This window comes from Lontra canadensis, unplaced genomic scaffold, assembly GCF_010015895.1.
Source record: "Lontra canadensis isolate GAN:19392208 unplaced genomic scaffold, GSC_riverotter_1.0 scaffold37, whole genome shotgun sequence".
In the NCBI taxonomy this organism is placed as follows: domain Eukaryota; kingdom Metazoa; phylum Chordata; class Mammalia; order Carnivora; family Mustelidae; genus Lontra; species Lontra canadensis.
The window spans coordinates 10,976,880-10,995,800 of NW_022631031.1; the positions used below are offsets into that span (position 1 = coordinate 10,976,880).

Here is an 18,921-nt window from a genome sequence, read left to right on the forward strand (position 1 = left end):
TTTGGAAGAAGTTAGGGTGAATGACCTACATGGCCCCCTTCTATCTAATACACCATAACAAATATACTATATGTATTTAATAAAACCTACCTTAAGACCACATTAGCAAGAAAAGTACATGGATGATAACATACCCTCTTACTGGCATTAAATTAAACAAAAATTTGGTCAGATATAAGGATGATTAAACCAGCTGACCAAGTGCAGATGGAGGAATGAATGCTTCAGGTAGCATGCAGAATGTTGAGAAAATCAATTCCACTTGTCTATATACGGAACTGAGAATCTGCAAGGAACTAAAGCAAAGAATAAGATGTCTCTCTCCTTGTTGGAAAAATCTTCGCTACATGAATTAGAAGAAAAATGTATGACTAATCATATAAATAGCCTCAGTTTAACATTTGTTAAATGAGGATTTTATCTGCTCTATCTACCTTAAAATTTAAGGGGTCATCTGAGATGTTACATATGCAAATGCTTTACAACCAATGAAATAAGAAAATACTCTTCTCCAGCACATGAAGGAAAACAGTAATCTCTCTTGTGTGGCAAAAGCTAGCAAACTGTGAGGCTTATAAAAATAGTAGAGATGAGGGATGCCTGGGTGGCTCAGTTGGTTAAGCAGCTGCCTTCAGCTCAGATCATGATCCCAGCGTCCTCGGATTGAGTCCCACATCAGGCTCCTTGCTTGGCAGGGAGCCTGCTTCTCCCTCTGCCTCTGCTACCACTCTCCCTGCCTGTGCTCTCTCTTTCTCTCTCTGACAAATAAATAAATAAAATCTTAAAAAAAAAAATAGTAGAGATGATATGCAGAGGGGTGACTATTGTAGCATAGAGCAAGCACTGTCGAAAGCAGCACTCAAATTAATGGATAAAACCATGTAACTAAAGTACCTTAATATTCTAAAACTCTCCATAACTTCTCTTTATAAAATTTATCTCACACACAGTGTTGATTCTGTTATGCATTACTGTATTTGGCAACTTCAAAATCTGCACCATAAGGCTTGAATATATATATATATATATATATATATATATATATATATAAAACACTTTATATAATATATATAATATTTTTATATATATTACATTTATATAATACTATATATAATTTATATATATACTTTATATATATAATACTTTATATAATATAATTTTTATATTTTATATAATACTATTTTATATAGTATTTTATATAATACTATTTTATAGTATTATATATAATACTTTTATATAATACTTTATATAATACTTTATATAATATTTTATATATTATATATATAATTTATATATATATAATATATAATACTATTTATATATATACTATTTTATATATATATAATACTATTATATATATTATATAATACTTTATATAATACTATTTATATATATTACATATATAGAGATGTGAAATAATATGCTGTTATCTAAACAGTTATGACATTCTAAAATGTATCTATTTAAGAAATAGGAAAGAACATTTTCAAAAGAAATGAAATCTTGGAAATTAAGAACAGTTCTGGCTTCTGTGTAGCATGTCTATTTCTTCACCATGGGTCATTGCTCATCTGAATCCAACCTTTAAAACAAACCTTCGTTTTGAAGCATACAGCATCTGTTACACAGTCTTCTTCCAACAATCCTTTTCAAAATCTAATTATTTTCAGGTCAACAATCCCTAATCATCTCAAAAGACTTTCCTCTTTGAGTTCATCCTAGATTTCAACAGTTAAACATTCACACTTAACCTACTCAACACAGAGCCTTCACAGTCTACTCCTCTTTAGTCCACCACTCCAGTTCAACAAAAATAACAACTGCTAAAATAATTTAGTAATGGTCCACTTCCGGACTCTTAAAATACCCAAGCACCTTCTCTGGCCATGTACTTCTACCTTCTACCTCTTTTTAAATCACTTTCTTGATCTCAGAATGATTTGCATCTTCTTGATAACCCATTCCTCATTGCACTTTTCTTCCTACTCAGTCTGAATCTGACTAGTCATTTCTACTTTCACCAATCACCCTCAAATCCCTTGATCCATGGTCACATGTTTGGCAAATGCTAGATTAAAGGAATGGGTTTTCTTAGAGCAGAACTTCCTCAGTATTAAAAAAGAGATTTAGTATATTATTATTTTCCTAACAGAAATCCTGACCCCAGGAGATATTTAGGACCAATTTCCTGAGTAGCACATCTTTTGAAACACTGGCTTACATTTACTAACTCCTCTTTACCTCCTCCCTTTCTCTTCTACCTAAACTGCAGGAAACCTTTATCAGTCCTAAACACTACATTAAAATAGATCAATTTGTTGATTCCCCCAAGTATTTCTTGAGCACCTAGCATGAGACAGGGAACTGTTCTTTTTTTTTTTTTTTTTTTAAGATTTAATTTATTTATTTGACAGATTGAAGAGAGCACAAGCAAAAGGAATGGCAGGCAGAGAGAGAAGGAGAAGGGGACTCCCTGCTTGGCAGGGAGTCTAACATGGGGCTTGATCCCAGGACTCTGGGATCATGACCTGAGCTGAAGGCAGCAGCTTAACCAACTGAGCCATCCAGGTGCCCTGAAACAGGAACTGTTCGATGAGGTAAGCAAACAGTGATGATCTTACAGAGCTTCTACTCTTCAAACATGGAAAAAACAAAAACAAATACATAAAATGTCAGGTAGTGATAAGCACAATGCAAAAAAAATTAAGCAGAGTAAGAAGAGAGAAGACAGTCATAGTGTTATGTGTAAGTGTATTTGGAAAGTGGGTAGGATCAGGGAAAGCTTCTTTAATGAGGAGACTTTTAAAGCAGAGACCTTCAGATATTAATATTGACTCTTTGTCAAAGCTAGACAACCCTTGTGCTTCTTTTTCTCTCTCATATCCAAGTCATATCTCACCTCTCCTCCCTTTTTAATTCCCACAATCTGTGCCTTAGCTCAAATCCTCATCCCATATACATATTTCCAGTCTCTTCTTTCTCCAGCCTATCCTGTACCATAGCCATCTATAGATTAAGACTGCACACAATCCCTTCCAAGCATGCTTTTTACCTCTACTGAAACACTTCTAAGCTCCTAACACACTTATATGAGTTTCCCCATCCAATAAACAGGGACTGAGGGGAACTCCTATGTACTAGGCACCTCACTGAATGCTTTATGTATGTGACATCATTTAATATTAATATAGTTCAGGAAGATTAGTATTTAAAACCTCCATTTTTTATAGCTGAGGAAACTGAAGTGGAGATTTACTAAACCAGAGAACTAAAAAGAAACAAAACAATGATCTAAACACAGGCCTCTCTAACACACTGGCTTTTAAAATAACCTAGCATCTAACTCAAGACTAAAAAACAATGAATGCTAGATAAATCAATAAAGATGAAGAATTATTCAGTAAACTAGCATGTGTTTGGACTAGAGAAAAACAAAATCAAAAGGAAACCCTAATGGGACAGGAATGCTTTCTTCAACTAAATCTAGGGTACACCAGAGAAGAGCAATTAGACTTCTAATGAGGTTTTAGAGGGCAGTACACTAAGATCTGCTAATTTAGTAAGCCAAAAAGGAATGGGGAGCCTGATCTCTATTACAACTGTTAATAACCACTTATCAAGATGTTATGAAAGAAATGATAATAGTGTATTTATTAAATCTGCTTAAAGTTTATCATCTCTCCATTTTACAGATGCAAAGCTTAGGAGAGACTAAAACTCTCCCAAGTCTAGACCTAATTCTATAGGCCTTAGGTATACCTACAGGGCACAAGAGTTAGGTGAAAAGAAATTAAAAGTTTTGCTCCAATTACACACAGAACACAGAAATTCTCAAATATAGATGATACAGAATCATGAGCGATAATTTATATCTAGTTTTGAAATACAGTGTTCAGACTACTACCTCATCTCTTAACGATCAGGGAACATGAGAAGTCCCAGAAGACCAAAAATAATAAAAGTGGCACATGCTTTACATGTAAATAATTTTTAAAAGAGTATGATAATCTTCAATAGGATTTTTTAAGGGGCTGTATATTTTCTGGTTTTGTAATCAAGATTAGTCCAGTAACTAGCTTCAACTAGAAACATGAGTCTGACACCAAACAGTACAATATTTACTCAATTACTATGACATGGTAAGCAAATTCCTGGAGATTTTCTACAGGACTGCAATATAACATTTATTAGACCTCAAAGTGCTAGACTTTAAGTGCAAAGCTGGTTAAAGGATCTGCCTTTGGCTCAAGTCATGATCCCAGGATCCTGGGATGGAGTCCCTGCATCTAGCTCTCTGCTCAGAGGGGAGTCTGCTTTTCTCTCTCCCTCCTCACTCCTTGTGCTTTCTCTCTAATATATAAATAAAATCTTTAAAAAATAAAAAACAAAACAAAAACCCCAAGTGTTAGACTTTAACTTCCAATAGGGGAAAAACTTTATCTTATTTATCACTGTATCAATGTTTATTAAATGAAGGCATGGATGAATGAATTAATGGATGGAACCTTAAGATTCCAACTTCTGATCTTTGCAAAATGGGACCTAACAGGGACTGATTTTAAAAAAAGAAAGAAAGAAAGAAAGAAAGAAAGAAAGGCATTGTTCTAACTTCAGTAAAAACTCTCAGAGCTTTTATTAGTTTAAACCACATGAATTACTAATATTCAACTGTTTTGTCCTACAAAAAAAAAAACCTATTTCATATATTTTAACTTAACCTAATTAGAACTAAACACATCATAGCTAATGATAGTAACTCATTTTGTTAAACAATAAACAAAAACAAAATACCCCCAAAAAGTAAGAAGCAAGTACTGTTTACCGTGATACATCATAAGCTGGGCCCATAAAACATACCCCTCACAACATATTACATCAGAATACATGTATTTTTCCACAAATGTATTGAATACTACACTGGGTTTTCATTATATTTTAAAAGCATTCTTAGTAAGATTTCAATCGTAATGTCTTGGTATTGCTAGAATATAAGGTTCACTAAAACATAGATTCAATGAGAACAGGGCTTTTGACTTTTTCTTTTTTGCTACAACCCTTGGGCCTAGAATGGTGCCCATGATAGACAAAGTCATTTATCTAACGACAAATATTTATTAAGTACCTACTCTGGGTCAGACACTGTTTTAGGTGCTTAGCATATATAAGTGAAAAAAACAGATGAAGATCTTTGCCTTAATTACAAATGTTAAATGAAATAATAAAAATCTGCAGAAAAGTTGTTTTAAAGCACTTAATGTATGTTATGACAACTTCACAAGAATTCCAGAACCCATGATCCTATCCACTATGTTACAAGACCACCACATATTTTAAAATTTATTTTAAAAATTAGGTTCCTCCATATATCCTCTAAAAAACAGTATCTTGAAAGTAAGGAGTGTGATCATTACAATTCTTATTTCATGGAAACTTAATGATCTCCCTGAAATAAATTACACGACCAGAGAACAGGAACTTCACTTGTCACAGTATACTGTAGCTGCCCACAAAAGGAAAATTTATTAGAATTCTCATCTACCATTCTCAAGCTGTTTACTGTGAGAGAAAAAGCATTAAAAACTATCATATTCATCATTACATTTGTTTTTTGGTATGCTTAGGTAACTGCAGAAAGTTACCAGTTATTACTTTTCACTTTATAACACAACCTGAAATAATTTGTTTTCTGGCATGCAACAATACAGGGCTCAATGCCTCTCTTTATTTTTAATTCCACCTGAATCTATGTAAAATAGGAGGGGGGAAAAGAGCTAAACCAAGGCAACAAGATCTTTCATCAGAAGGATTAACCACAATTTGAAATACAACCTTGAAACTGGTGTTGCCAATGTTAACTAGTTTTTTTCCATTGTTGTTTTTAGGCAAATGTTATGTTACAGAGGATAAGACGGACAAAAATAATAGAGAAGTGAAAGAATTGGGAACAAAGCAAAATCTGGAGTCATGGTTACAGCACAAGGATTAACTCAAAAATAAGGAATCAATGCCGGCTCTTCCTTACAGAGTCGTCATTAACAAGCTCATAAATCCTTCTGTTAATCTATTGTCCCTGCTTTGAAGCTGGCCAGTGACTCTTCCTCCGTAGATGCTCTTGGCATCCCTCCAATAGAAGATGCGGTAGGAAGAGAAAAACTGTTACCTAGGGACACTGGCCAGGAAAGTGTCTGGAGCTAGAGGCTGAAAACACACCCAGGGGCCCCAGCTAAGGCTGGCAGTAGAGAGGCCATGGACATTAATGGAGAGTCCACTTTGCAAGAAAAATAAAATCTGGCTGGAGACTGTGATTATCAAAAGGGCTCTCGGGAGTCAGGCAAGACCAAAAGACGGTAGAAGAGACCTGCAGGCACATGCCAAAGGAGTATCAGGCTCCCGGTGGGGAACCCCAGCTGAAGACCGTCTGAGGCGGGGCAGCCTGAGGATCAGGAGTTCCACGGTGTTGGGGGCTGAAAGGCTACCGGCCGCTAGGGCCTCGGAAGGAGCGGCAGGGTCCACCGCTCCGGTCCAGCCCCTAGCCACCGGCACCTCTGTCCTGGGCACCGCGGGTTGCTTCGAGCCCGCTCTCACCGCCTGGCCCGCACCTCTCCACCTCCTCACCTTCCAGTCCCTCCATTGCGCCACCACCTTTGGATCCCCGAGATTTCTCCCCCAACACCCGCCGCCACCACTGCCACAGCCGCCGCCGCCGCCGCCGCCGCCGCCGCCTCCGCCACCGCCCAGCTCCGGCTGTAGCAACCCAGCCTCACCTCCCACCCGCTAACATCCCGGGCTCCCATTGGCTCGACGCTTGCGGGCGGGGCTCAGGGGGGGTGGGGCTCAGGAGAGGCGCGCCTCCCGCTGCAATTGCACCGCTGCTTCCCGACTGTGAGCTTTCCCGGTCGCCCTCCCGGTAAGCCTAAACCGCTTCAGGTTGTGTGCCGTAGCTAAACGACGTCTTTGTTCTCCTGACCGCAGACTTGATTTCCTCACACGCTATCCTTCCACTTAGAATGTCTCAGCACCTCATGGGCAGCCCTTCTCCAGTCCCTCAGTGAGTCATTACAGTTCTGTCTTCTCTTTCCCTGAGGGCTCTAAACTAACAAACAAACCAAACACGCCCTTACACACGTTTGTGCAGTTCACTCTCCATTTTCCGCTAGCTGGTCACGCGACGTTACTTGAGTGTATTCCCAAGACCCGATAGTCACACACAGATTAAGGAGTTAAGGCACTACCCCCCACCCCCGCCCCGAAATCCTACTTTGTGTCTGGGATTGTAGAACTGAGATTGCTCTGAACACTTGGAAACAATTTTCTCAGCCTGAAAGCTTGGGCCGAAAATTAGAAGTGAAACCCATACCACCCTTCATCTTCATCTACTCCAGACCTATCCAGGCCCTATACTTAATCATCCTTTAACTAAAATAGTCTGCTGGCTTTGTAATTTATGAGCTAACACCAAGACTATGTTTGATCAGGGAGTTTAAGGGCGGAACTAACTACAGAATGAGGCCTATTTCTGTCAGAGTCCAAAACCTATTGAGGATGAAGGTAGCTTCAAAACTAGCTAAAACTTTTAACAGTCTTAACACGTTTCACTAGAGCTAAGTTTCTTTTAAAATCTGATTTAGCAATGATAAACCATATTTATTAACTCTAGTGTATCTACTGGCAAGTTATCAGTATTAATGTAACTTCTGTAACAGGTCTTATATTAATTTTCTTATTAATCTGTTCAGTTGCAGAGTTTTCACATCATATCTAACTTTGTTTACTGTTAAAAATATGTATCTTACAAAGCAGTAGCCTTTAGGAAACAATCGTCCTCTTACTCCCCACTCAAATGACGTTATTACAGTTGACCCTTGAATAATATGGGGGCTAGGGGTGCTGACACCTTCACCGTGGAAAGTCCACGTATCACTCTTGACTCCCCAAAAACTTAATAGCCTGCTGTTGAATGGAAGCCTTTCCAATAGCATGAACAATCAGTTAACACCTATATTGTATATTATATATATTATATACTGTTCTTACAATAAAGTAAGCTAGAGAAAAGAAAATGATATTGGGAAAATCATAAGAAAGAGAAAGTACATTTACAGTACTGTATTTATTTTAAAAAACAAAAACAAACCCATGTAAGTTTACTCTCACAGTTCAAACCTGTGCTTTTCAAGGGTCAACTATATAAACTAGAAACAAACACTAGAGGGGGACATCACCTCTTATTTGGGAAGGTTATCTAAGTAGTTGAATCTGGTATGGTTCATCTCTTACAGTCACGTAAAAGAAAACTTCCACCGTTCCTGTTTCTTCCCATAGTTCTGCTCTGACTTTTCTGTTCCTCTAACATCTGAGATCTGAGGCCTTATTGGCCCGATCATAGCCATCTGCCACTTAGCCTCCCTGGCCTAAGTAGAAATGTCTTTTTTTCCTTGATGCTGCTAAAACAAAGCTAGAATTATGGGGGAGTGGATGGGTTGGACTTTTAAAAGAGCACAAGAGAGGAAAAAAACACACTTGGAAGAAAACCCAAAAATAAAGAAGCAATTTAGTTTACAAATTACAAGTTCTTGAACTGAACTCAAGCCAAAGATTGAGTTGGCTAATACATACTCTATTATGCATAAAAACAATAAGGCAATAATAATGATAACAATACAATTTTTTAAAATCATGTTAGGCATATTTTAGGTCCTTTTCATATGTTCACTTATTTAATCTTCAAAACAATTCTTCAGAGTAGATACTATAATTTTCATTTTTCAGAATTAATTCTTTATTTTCTAGATGTCTCAGATTAATTTTCTGCCATATATATACTCCTAGTGAATGTAACTTCGATTTAAAGTCTGGTCTGTCTGATTTTACCAATGGCAATTTCATGACATTCCTCACTTTCCTTACTCACCTTGCCTTCTAATTGCCTTAAATGTAATTCTAAATATTCAGACATGTTGTTGAAGGTATACTTGTAGGCATTACTATTGTGGATTTTAATTCTTTAAAACATGCTTGCTAATCTTCTGTACAGATAATAGGCTCTCAGCACTTTTATGCTACAGCTATCCTGGCTCCTGAAGCTTTTTTCCTGGTCCTGACCTCTGAGCAAAAAAGACCGTTTCTTATTTGCCTTCCTAAATTCCATCCTCTGCCTCCTACATGCGTGGCCTAAGAGCCTGGTCTTGGTGTTCTCTCCTGACTTTACTTCCTCTTGATCTATTCCATTTTTCTCATCCATCTATTCAACAAATATTTGTTGAGTACCTATTATATATATTTCAGGCCCATTACTTTATTAGTCAGTTACTAAAATGAATGAAGCTCAGTTCCTTCCCTTATGTTTCTTATCTGTTCATATTTTTATAGCTGCCAAGTGTTCTTTTTAGCTGATGGCAACATTTATAGATGAATGAAAAATAAAGATTTTCTCACCTCTTTATCATACAAAAAAGAAAGCAAAGGTTCAGAGATGTATTGACTCAATACAGGTGATAAAATTAGTAAGTAGCTAATTAGTAAGTAGCTAAGACTCTGCCTTACCATATCATCTACCTGATTCTTTATGCCTTGCTTTACTTTCTTTTCCATCATTATTTCCTGGAGCCAATCTACATCTCTTTTGGACCTTTCAAAGGGCTGAGCAAGCCACATGTATCTTCTTGTTTCAAAGCTCCAGCCTCCTGTTGGATCTTACCCAAAGATCAGTTTCCCTTTCTGAGACAACATTTGGCTCTCGTTGAAATCATTTTCAGAGCATAGCTAAATGCAATTCTGAATCTCAGTGAGAATCCGACCCAGTTTATCAACTCCCATTATATAAGGAGTTTCTTATCTCCACAGCCTCCAGAGGAATGACCCACTATAATTTAGTAATTCACACATTTAGTAATCATAACAAAATGATAACTTTAATCAAAAACAAAAGAAGCATATTTCCCCTAAAAAGGGAGAAGAACTATGGAACAGTTTTCCCAAGATGGAGGAAGCACATCTGCGTTGGCTCTTACTAGTTTTATTTTGTAGATTAAAATAAAAAGAAAATTTTTAAGTGTTCAGAGAAAAAAAATAGTGGTAGTAATAAATAAGGAAACACTGAGAAGAGAAAAGAAAAGAAAAGAAAAGAAAGAGGAAGTTAAAGCAAGCTTCATCTCCTTCATTGATTGGAAGGCTACTTCATTCACCGTGTGATATTGATTATTCTACTCTTTCTCCTCTAGTTCCAAAAGAAACTCCAATTCCAAAAGGGATCTCTATTCTCCCCACTTCCAAAAGTAGTTCTCAGCAGCAATAGGATATATTTTTTTCAACCTTCAGTTATGATCCCATCTATCCATCTCTTGCCGCCACAATCCCAAATCTTATCTGAAAATCTGTTAATCCAAATACTCTTGTATGCACAGCACTGTTCCTGGCACAACTGGAAGCTCCAAAGAGGTCTCTCTGATTTCTGTGCAGTTAACATCTAGTAGAGGAAGCCCTGGGCAAGGCATAATACAGTGATAGATAGAGGACAATATATGCAATATATTATTAAGTCTTAGATGGTTTGGTATAGCTTAAGATATCAGGGGACATTTGCCTGAATAGAACAATTTAAAAGGTCTTACAAAGAAGTAGAACTTAAATTATATCTTGAAGGATGTCATTGGATATGTAAAGACCACCGAGGATGAGGGGGACAATGACATAACAGTTAAATTAATGGAAGTCTGGCATGCTCTGGGGGTAGTTGGTAAAGAAACAAGAAGAGTAATTAAATATATTTATTCATGATGTAAAATTTTTCTAAGTTATAAATTACAGGCATTATAGTTCTATATTTCACATATTTTTAATCTCAGATGCAGGGTGTTGAGTTAATAATACTTACCAGCGTACAGCACATATGTCAACTGCCTACACAAAGTCATCTTTCTTCCACCATTTTATTACTTAGACTTTTCATCCACCATTTTAACTCTATACCAACCTCTTATTATAAGCACCATGATAACTGCATTTAAGTTCAAAGCTCACAGGTATCTTTGGATATGTGTAGTTCCTTGAAACATATGTTATACTATTTTATATGTGCATCTGTTCTTAATTTATATATATGACATTATACTGTAGCATTCATTCAATTTGTAATTTTTATTTATTTGACAGAGATCACAAGTAGGCAGAGAGGCAGGCAGAGAGAGAGGAGGAAGCAGGCTCCCCACTGAGCAGGGAGCCCGATGCGGGGCTCGATCCCAGGACCCTGGGATCATGACCTGAGCTGAAGGCAGAGGCTTAACCCACTGAGCCACCCAGGCGCCCTTCAATTTGTAATTTTTAAATAAATATTCATTTAGAGGTTCACCCATGCTCCTGTATATAACACTAGTTTATTGCTTCTGTGTGCTGAATTACTGTATGTATATACCACATTTTATTTACCCGTTTCTGTAGTGATGGGCACCCTGATGCCTCTACAATGAACATCTTTGAGCCTATCCCCTTATGAACCTGGGCTCAAGTTTCTCTGGGATGTGTTCCTGGAATGGATTATTGGATCATATTCATTTCTAGTAAGTATGCCCAGATTATTCTCTGCAATGGTTGTACCAGTATGTACTGCCATCACAATGTACAAGAGCATTCATCTTCCCATAATTCATTAATAGCTGACCTACCCCTAATTTTTGCCAATCTGTTGAAAACCAAGACTTTGGCATCTCTTTATATACCTGCTAATTCCGATTTGATTTTCAATGAATTTCCTGGTTTTATTTATGTTTTATATTGGGATTCTTATTTATTCTTATGGATTTTTAAATTCCTTGTATATTTTAGATGTTAACTGCTTGCTATTTTGATTATTTTAATAATCTTTTTTCAGTTTATGAAATATTTGATAACTTTGTCTATGACACCTTTCATTTAACAGAAATTTTTAACTTTAATTCTGCCAAGTGCATCAATATATTTTTCTTATGAACTGTTAATCTGAGTTTTTATTAGGGTTCTCTTCACCTCTACATAATAAGAGTATTTGCTTATGCATTTTTCTATTGGTATAACCAAATATATTCCTAAGAAAACAAAGACAATTTAGATACAGACTAGGGAGGACAGTAAAAACATATTTTTTCTAGTGTCCTGTATGTTATGGGGTAACTCTAAAAATTCAAATTAGAACTAATGCCTAGAACTGTTTTGACACATTATGAAGTTCAGCTTTTTGCCTATTGTCGCCAGAAGAGCCAAGTGTTTTAGGTGCTCTTTTTCCCACCTAGAGAAGGAGAAACAGAAAAAAAGAGAAAAAAAAAAAATCACGAGTTCTTTCCCCCGGCCTTATGAATCATAGCAGTTTCCAGGGGCTCTTAAAAGAGTTTTCTTAAAAATGCTCTAATGTATTACAAATAAATGTTATGTAATGTCAATGATGATGTTAAGATATTTATACTAAGGACAAAAAAGGAAAAGTCTTCCATTATAAATCTCCTAAGTGAATATCTTGGTACTTCTTTATGATTTTAAAAGCCTTATGGGCTTATGGGTCTGTTACTTAAAACAATTATTAGATACTATAGTTTCTCCAGCTACCTTTTAATGAAAACAGCTGTATGAGAATTCACCCTATGAATATATGCAATTACTAATATAATTGATTACTTGGTTTTAAGAACAAACGGGTAAAAGGGAAAAACTAAAGCTTTAATTTTCATTGTAGCTATGCATATTATTAGAGTTATCTGCCATAAACTATTTCAAATGTCTACATTTGCAAACCTATCTTTTTAGAAAAATTGCTTATTACAGTTTTACATAGAAAGTACACTATTCTATTTACTTCTTACTTAGAACATACTTCTTATTTAGAATAAATTTACTATATTGTCTATCTAATTTTGTAGTATGAATCCAACAATTGTTTGCTTACTGTTTCTAAGTAACATAGCATTGCTTAAGCCTTAAGTACACTGTGTCTCTTAGCAGCTAACAGTTAATCAAGAAAACAGAAATAAAGATTTCCTCTGGCTCTGTTTTCAAAACAAAATAAAGTTTGTATTTTCATAAGAAAGAGAAATTCCAGATAATAAAATAATAGTATTCATAGGAACTTAATTTATATATAATTGAAGGAAGGACCAGTTTTCAAAACTGTAAAAGATGACAGTGAATGTCAATCTTTTTCTTTTCTTTTTTTTTTCAAGAATTTGGAGAGCTCTTAACACCTTTGCAGTGCCTCTGTTATTATGAACATCAGTGTCCTTTTGTAGCAGAGGTTGTTATTGCCAGTTTCAAATCCCCTTTACTAGAAGGTGTATCCAGCCCAGCTGTTGAGAATGTTAGCTGATAACCCAAAGCTAGCTACTTCCTTCTCTAAAGAATTGCCTTCCTTATGAAGAGTACTGCCATACCTAAGAGATTATGGCCTTCATCATCAGAAGGGCATCTCACAGCCAAAGACAGACTCTTGGGTACAACAAGCTAGCCTCTGATTCAAGGTGAGCTGAAGCCAGTCTTCATATAAGACCACATCCTTGCTTATTTATCCTCTTACTGCCCTAACCTGTTTCTCTCACTCAAGAGGAGTCATCTCTAACAAATCACTTATGCAAGAATCCCCTTCTCAGTCCCTGCTTCTGGGGAACCTAACCTAAGATCCCTTTATAAGTATATAGTAGTGCCAGTTTAATGACCTAGTGTTATTACTAAAAGTTATTCCATCCCATGCCCAGCTGTACTTGAGTTGATAATAACTATACGGGATATTAACTATTCAGTGCTTTTGATAATCTACATTTTCATAGGGCATTGTTGTTTTTCAGAAGCTTAGTGCAATACTTCAGTCATTGGTATTCAATAAATATTTGCTAAATGACTGAATAGGATATGAGTGAATGGTGTGGTTTTCAAAATAGTTCTTTTGAGTAGGCAGAGAGGTTTTATTTAAAATATAATGGTTAGGGTTAATATGTTACTATTCATACCATTTTCCATATAGTCTTATGTTGTCCTCATAACCTATCCATGAGGTAAATGTTATTCTTACCATTTCCATGTTGAAGATATAGAAATTCCATAAGACTAAGTGACTTTTTCAAAGTTACAGTGAATAGATACTGGGTTGGGATATGTGAATAGATTATCTGACTTGAGATCCATATACCATAGCCTAACTGCTTTTTCTTAATAAGAATAGTCAGCCTGTTGAGAATGGCAAGGGAAGGCATTGGATTTCTACTCTCTCAAGTTTCAGATCAGGAAAGAGAGGACTGATAAACTGTCCATGAATGAAATAAAAGAAAATTATGTGAATTACTCTTTGTTTCTATTAAGGACAGAATCTATGTGTGTTGGTTAGTTTTATATGTCAACTTGGCTTGGCCACAGTTTCTGGATAATTGGTCAGAAATTATTCTGGATGTTTCTGTGAAGGTGTTTTCTGGATGAAATTAACATTTAAATTGGTCATCTTTAAATAAGGCAGATTGTCTTCTATATTGTGGGTGGGCCTCATCCAGTCAGTTGAACAAAGACTATCTTTCCCTGAGCAGGAAGGAATTCTGCCTTTGGACTCAAACTGTAACTCTACCCTGGATTTCCAACCTTATGGCATAGCCCTGCAGATTTTGAACTTGAAAGGTTCCACAATCATGTGAGCCAGTTGTTTGAAATAATTCTCTTTCTCCATATATATGTGTATACACACTCCATATAGACATGTTTTATGCACATATGTATATATGCACATCAATACATATGTGTACACATGTGTACATATATGTGTTCATACATACATCCTATCAGTTCTGTTTGTCTGGAGAACCCTGATTAATAACCCATGCTTACCCACATAGGTGGGTAAACCAACACCTAAAAAGCAATAAAGTAAAGCCAAGAATATTCTCTGGAAGAATTCGTAATCTTTATATAACCTTTGTCATATTCAAATATTCCACTGGCTGCTTCTAGTTGTTAGAGGTCTTCTTTGTTCCCATCCTCTTTTTAAAGAGAGACATACTTCATCTCTTAGTGTATCAGTTTGGACACTGTAGAAGAGGCAGACCATGGCCCAATATAAAAAAATAAATTTTTAACGATCTTAACAATCTCCTCTCACTACAACTTTATTTTAGAAAGACTCAGAAAGATTTATTAAAAGACTTCTAACATGAATGGTTGGTTAGCTAAACCAAGGAATAGAACTGAGGTCTTCTGTCTTCTAGCCCTTTGCCCTCCAGGCTATAATTTTATGTCTCACATACATAAAATTTTACATAGTTCAGTTTTAGACATTAAATGAATAAAAGCCTGTGACCTCAAGGAATTTAGAATGTAGTTAATAGAGCAAGAGCATGTGGAGAATATAATAACACATAGCAAATTAATAGCATATTGGATATAATTAATGACCAAATGAAAACTATAGGAAACTTGTACTAAATATTCAAAGTAGAGAGATTATCTGGGACTGAGTTTCGAGGAAAGGACTGATGAAGAATACTGAACATAGAGAGTGGACGCTCTACAGATGTTTACAATCTAGGTGAGTTGATAGATATAAAAAAAATGCTACGAATACATATTCACATACCCCAATGCATACACTGCTAGAATGAAATGTTTCAGTCAAAAGAGGCAGAGTAATTATAGGGAAAATGTCCACGTGGTTTGGAATTGGAAAAGTTTCTTGTAAGAAATACATTTTGTATTCGTTCTAGGAAGATATGTAGGATTATGACAGGCATTTTGGGTAGCGAGTCGATCACAGGATAAACTACGGGACAAGGCAAGAGTGATAAGGTCATTAGATAACTATGTACTGAGTACTTATTATATGTGGGAAATGTAAATTAGGCCCAGATTATAGAGGATCATGAGTGTGAAGCTTTCAAACTGAAACTTATTTCATAAACAGTGAAAGTACTTCAGCTTTGATGATTTTTATACAGAGTAAATTTTTTTTTTTAAAGTATAATTTGAGATTAATATGTCTGGTAGAGAAAGTGAATAGCATAATCTCTTGGAAGAACCTGGAAATTACCCAAACCGAAAAGGATGATTGTCTGGCCTATTGTAGTAACAGAATTGGTAGATTCAGGAGTATAGTTTATAATATTTAATAGTACTCATCTCCAGGGTACAAGTGTACATATCTTCTCTTGCTAATTATACTAGCCACCAAAGGGTGCCTTTAAGTAGATCACCCACAAAAAATAGTAGCAAAATGTGAAACAAAATGCTATTTTTTTATTATAGGTTGGGCTAATAGCCAATAGTTCCATTGTTAGAACTACAATAAAGCTTAGTTGAACTATATAATATAAGTTATACTAGTCAGCTTGGGCTGCCATAACAAAATACTATAGATTGGGCTTAAAGGACAGAATCTTATTTTCTTACAATTCTGGAGGCTGAAGTCTAAGATCAGGGTGCCAGCATGGTTAGGTTCTGGTAAGGCTGTCTTCGTCGCCTAAAAAGAATAAATGTATTGCTGTGTTCTTGCACTGGTAGAAAGCAAAAGACCAGGGCACCTGGGTGGCTCAGATGGTTAAGTGTCTGCCTTCAGCTCAGGTCATGATCCTATAGTCCTGGAATCTAGCCCTGCATGGGGTTCCCTGCTCAGTGAGAAGCCTACTTCTTCCTCTTCCTTTGTATTCCCTCCAACTTTGTGCTTTCTGGCTCTCTATCTCTCTGTCAAATAAATAAATAAAATCTTAAAAAGAGAGAGAGAGAGAGAGAGACAAAGATCTCTCTCTCTCTTTCTCTCTTCCTCTTATAAGGTCACCAATCTATTGAAGTAGGACTCCCACCCTTATAACTTCATTTAACCTTTACTACCTTCTAAAGGACCTATGTCCACATACAGTCACATTGGGGGTTAGGGCTTCAACATATGAATTTTAGAACAGAATTCAGTCCACGTGGCATTTATTTAAACACAGTATTGGAATATTAAAAAGTGACATACAGTGTGTATAGCAGTGTAATTTATAGTGACTTACTGTGAAATGTCACCCAAAAAGAGTGTGTGTGTGCAGAAGTTGATATAATGAGGCAGAGTGTGTCTTTCCTTAATATTAGTATGGAAATCAAAAAGGATACAATAAATATTTCAAAGAGAATTCACAGGACTTGTGGATGGGTCAGATGCATTTTTTTCATGTCATCTGCATGCAGTTATCTACTTCCAGGAGTATTAAAACAACTTCTAATAACATCATTAAAATATAATCTTACCATTAAAAATCATGGACATCAAATAAATAAAATTAAAATAAAAACTCGTTTTAACTTATTACATATAATACATGTTCATTAGGTATTTTTTGAATAATAATTTGTATGTCAGTTTTACCCAAACTAGATAAAATGGCTATTATAATTGAGAATTAACCGTAACTCCATGCCATTTTGGCAATTAAGTTTACCCAAATTAAAAATAAACAAACTGAGTCACAGAATCTTTTTTTATCAGATATTAGTAAGTGATTCCTCAGAAATTACTTCTCTTGAAACTGAATTGTAAAAGCAATTTATGGTGAGACCTCAAATTGAAGGCAAATTAGAAAATTAAGGTGATTAGTCTGGGTGATTGGAAGAATGGAAATGCTAATGGAAGAAATAGGAAATTGACAAAGAAATTCATTTGAAACAAAAATATGCATTTGATAATTTATAATAATGGGAAACTTCAAGATAAAATATAATGTTAAGTATGGTATCTTCAATAATGCGTAAAATGTATTTTGTCAAAGAAAGACTTAGATTTGTGATGGTTTTTAGAAATTGTTAAAATTATTGTGTTCTTTACAGATATTTCTGTAGCAAGATATGGAGAACTAAAATTTGGGGGGGGTTACTAACAAGTCAAATCATTTGTATATGGGAAATTACAGAATAAAGATAATGAGTTAACTATCACAAGTTCAGGGGGTAAATTTAATCATCTTCAATATAAGATTCAGTGTTAAATGAACCAACATACATTTCCAAACCAAATGAAGTTCCCTATAACAAACTATCATTGCCTCAAAGTTAAAAGTGAAAATTCTTAAAACTATAAATAATAGTATTTTCACTGTTTTATTAAAGTACTTTGACTCTCTTAGCAAATAGATAAAAATTAAGTGGTAAATAATGGTAAATTTTAAAAAACAACTATGGAAAAAGAGATACAGAATAAGATAGATATAACATAATTTTTTTTGGTTTGGAATTATAAATAACCATAAACTTTTCTTTATCTATCTAGCAATTATAATGACTCTTTTTTTCAAAAACAAATATGGCAATTGTCTTTCATTCTTTCAAGATTTGTCATTAAATTCCTAACTGAAGCTTCTAGATTCTAGCTTCAGATATATTTTCACAGCCAGAGTTGAAATAATTAATATAGAGTTTATGCTTTATACTTCCACATAGTAAAAAAAATAAATATGACTGGGTCTTTATTGAGGTATGTGTTATATAAATATGAAGTCTAACAATTTGAGGTTTCAAATACTTTTTTTTTTACTGTTTTTATTTACTGAGATTTCCTAGTAGTACCAGTTTAGCCACGAAATTTAAAGTAAATTTATTTTGAAATTAAAGATGTAGTTTTCATTCTATATCCTTTACAAATGGACCTTAAAAACGCAAAAATGGAAAAGAATATTCTATGTTGGAATTTTGGGGTTTTTACCCAGTGAAGTGTCTTTATAACAAACACTTTATAGTTCTTCCTTAGAGACAACAATGGAGAGAAATTACAAAATTACTTTTTGTGCTCCCAACTGATGAGCACCTTGCCCAATAATTCTGTGAAGTCTGGCTAAAAATTTCAGCAGCATTACAGTGTTAGCACAACTCTAGAACAGAATTGACCTATTTGAGGTCAGTCTATCCTTCAGAAGTTTATTTAAATTGAACTTTTTTCCCAAAGAATTTTGCCAATTTATA

General features: G+C 35.2%; 1 protein-coding gene and 1 long non-coding RNA gene across 3 annotated transcripts in view; one reads left to right on the forward strand and one right to left on the reverse strand.

The window, feature by feature from the left end:
• Nucleotides 1–6,686, reverse strand: part of ZC2HC1A (zinc finger C2HC-type containing 1A) — a 47,376-nt gene extending 40,690 nt beyond the window's left edge. For both annotated transcript variants that reach the window (XM_032869148.1, XM_032869149.1), the window contains exon 1: nucleotides 6,616–6,686. In XM_032869148.1, coding sequence (XP_032725039.1) covers nucleotides 6,616–6,631 — 16 coding nt within the window. In that variant the 5' untranslated portion in view covers nucleotides 6,632–6,686. The remainder of the gene's footprint in view (nucleotides 1–6,615) is intronic.
• Nucleotides 6,687–6,832: 146 nt separating this feature from the next.
• LOC116874482 overlaps nucleotides 6,833–18,921 on the forward strand; it is a 115,890-nt gene continuing 103,801 nt past the window's right edge. Inside the window, exons 1-2 of the long non-coding RNA XR_004384007.1 lie at nucleotides 6,833–6,907; nucleotides 11,437–11,555. This is a non-coding gene — a long non-coding RNA (uncharacterized LOC116874482). The remainder of the gene's footprint in view (nucleotides 6,908–11,436; nucleotides 11,556–18,921) is intronic.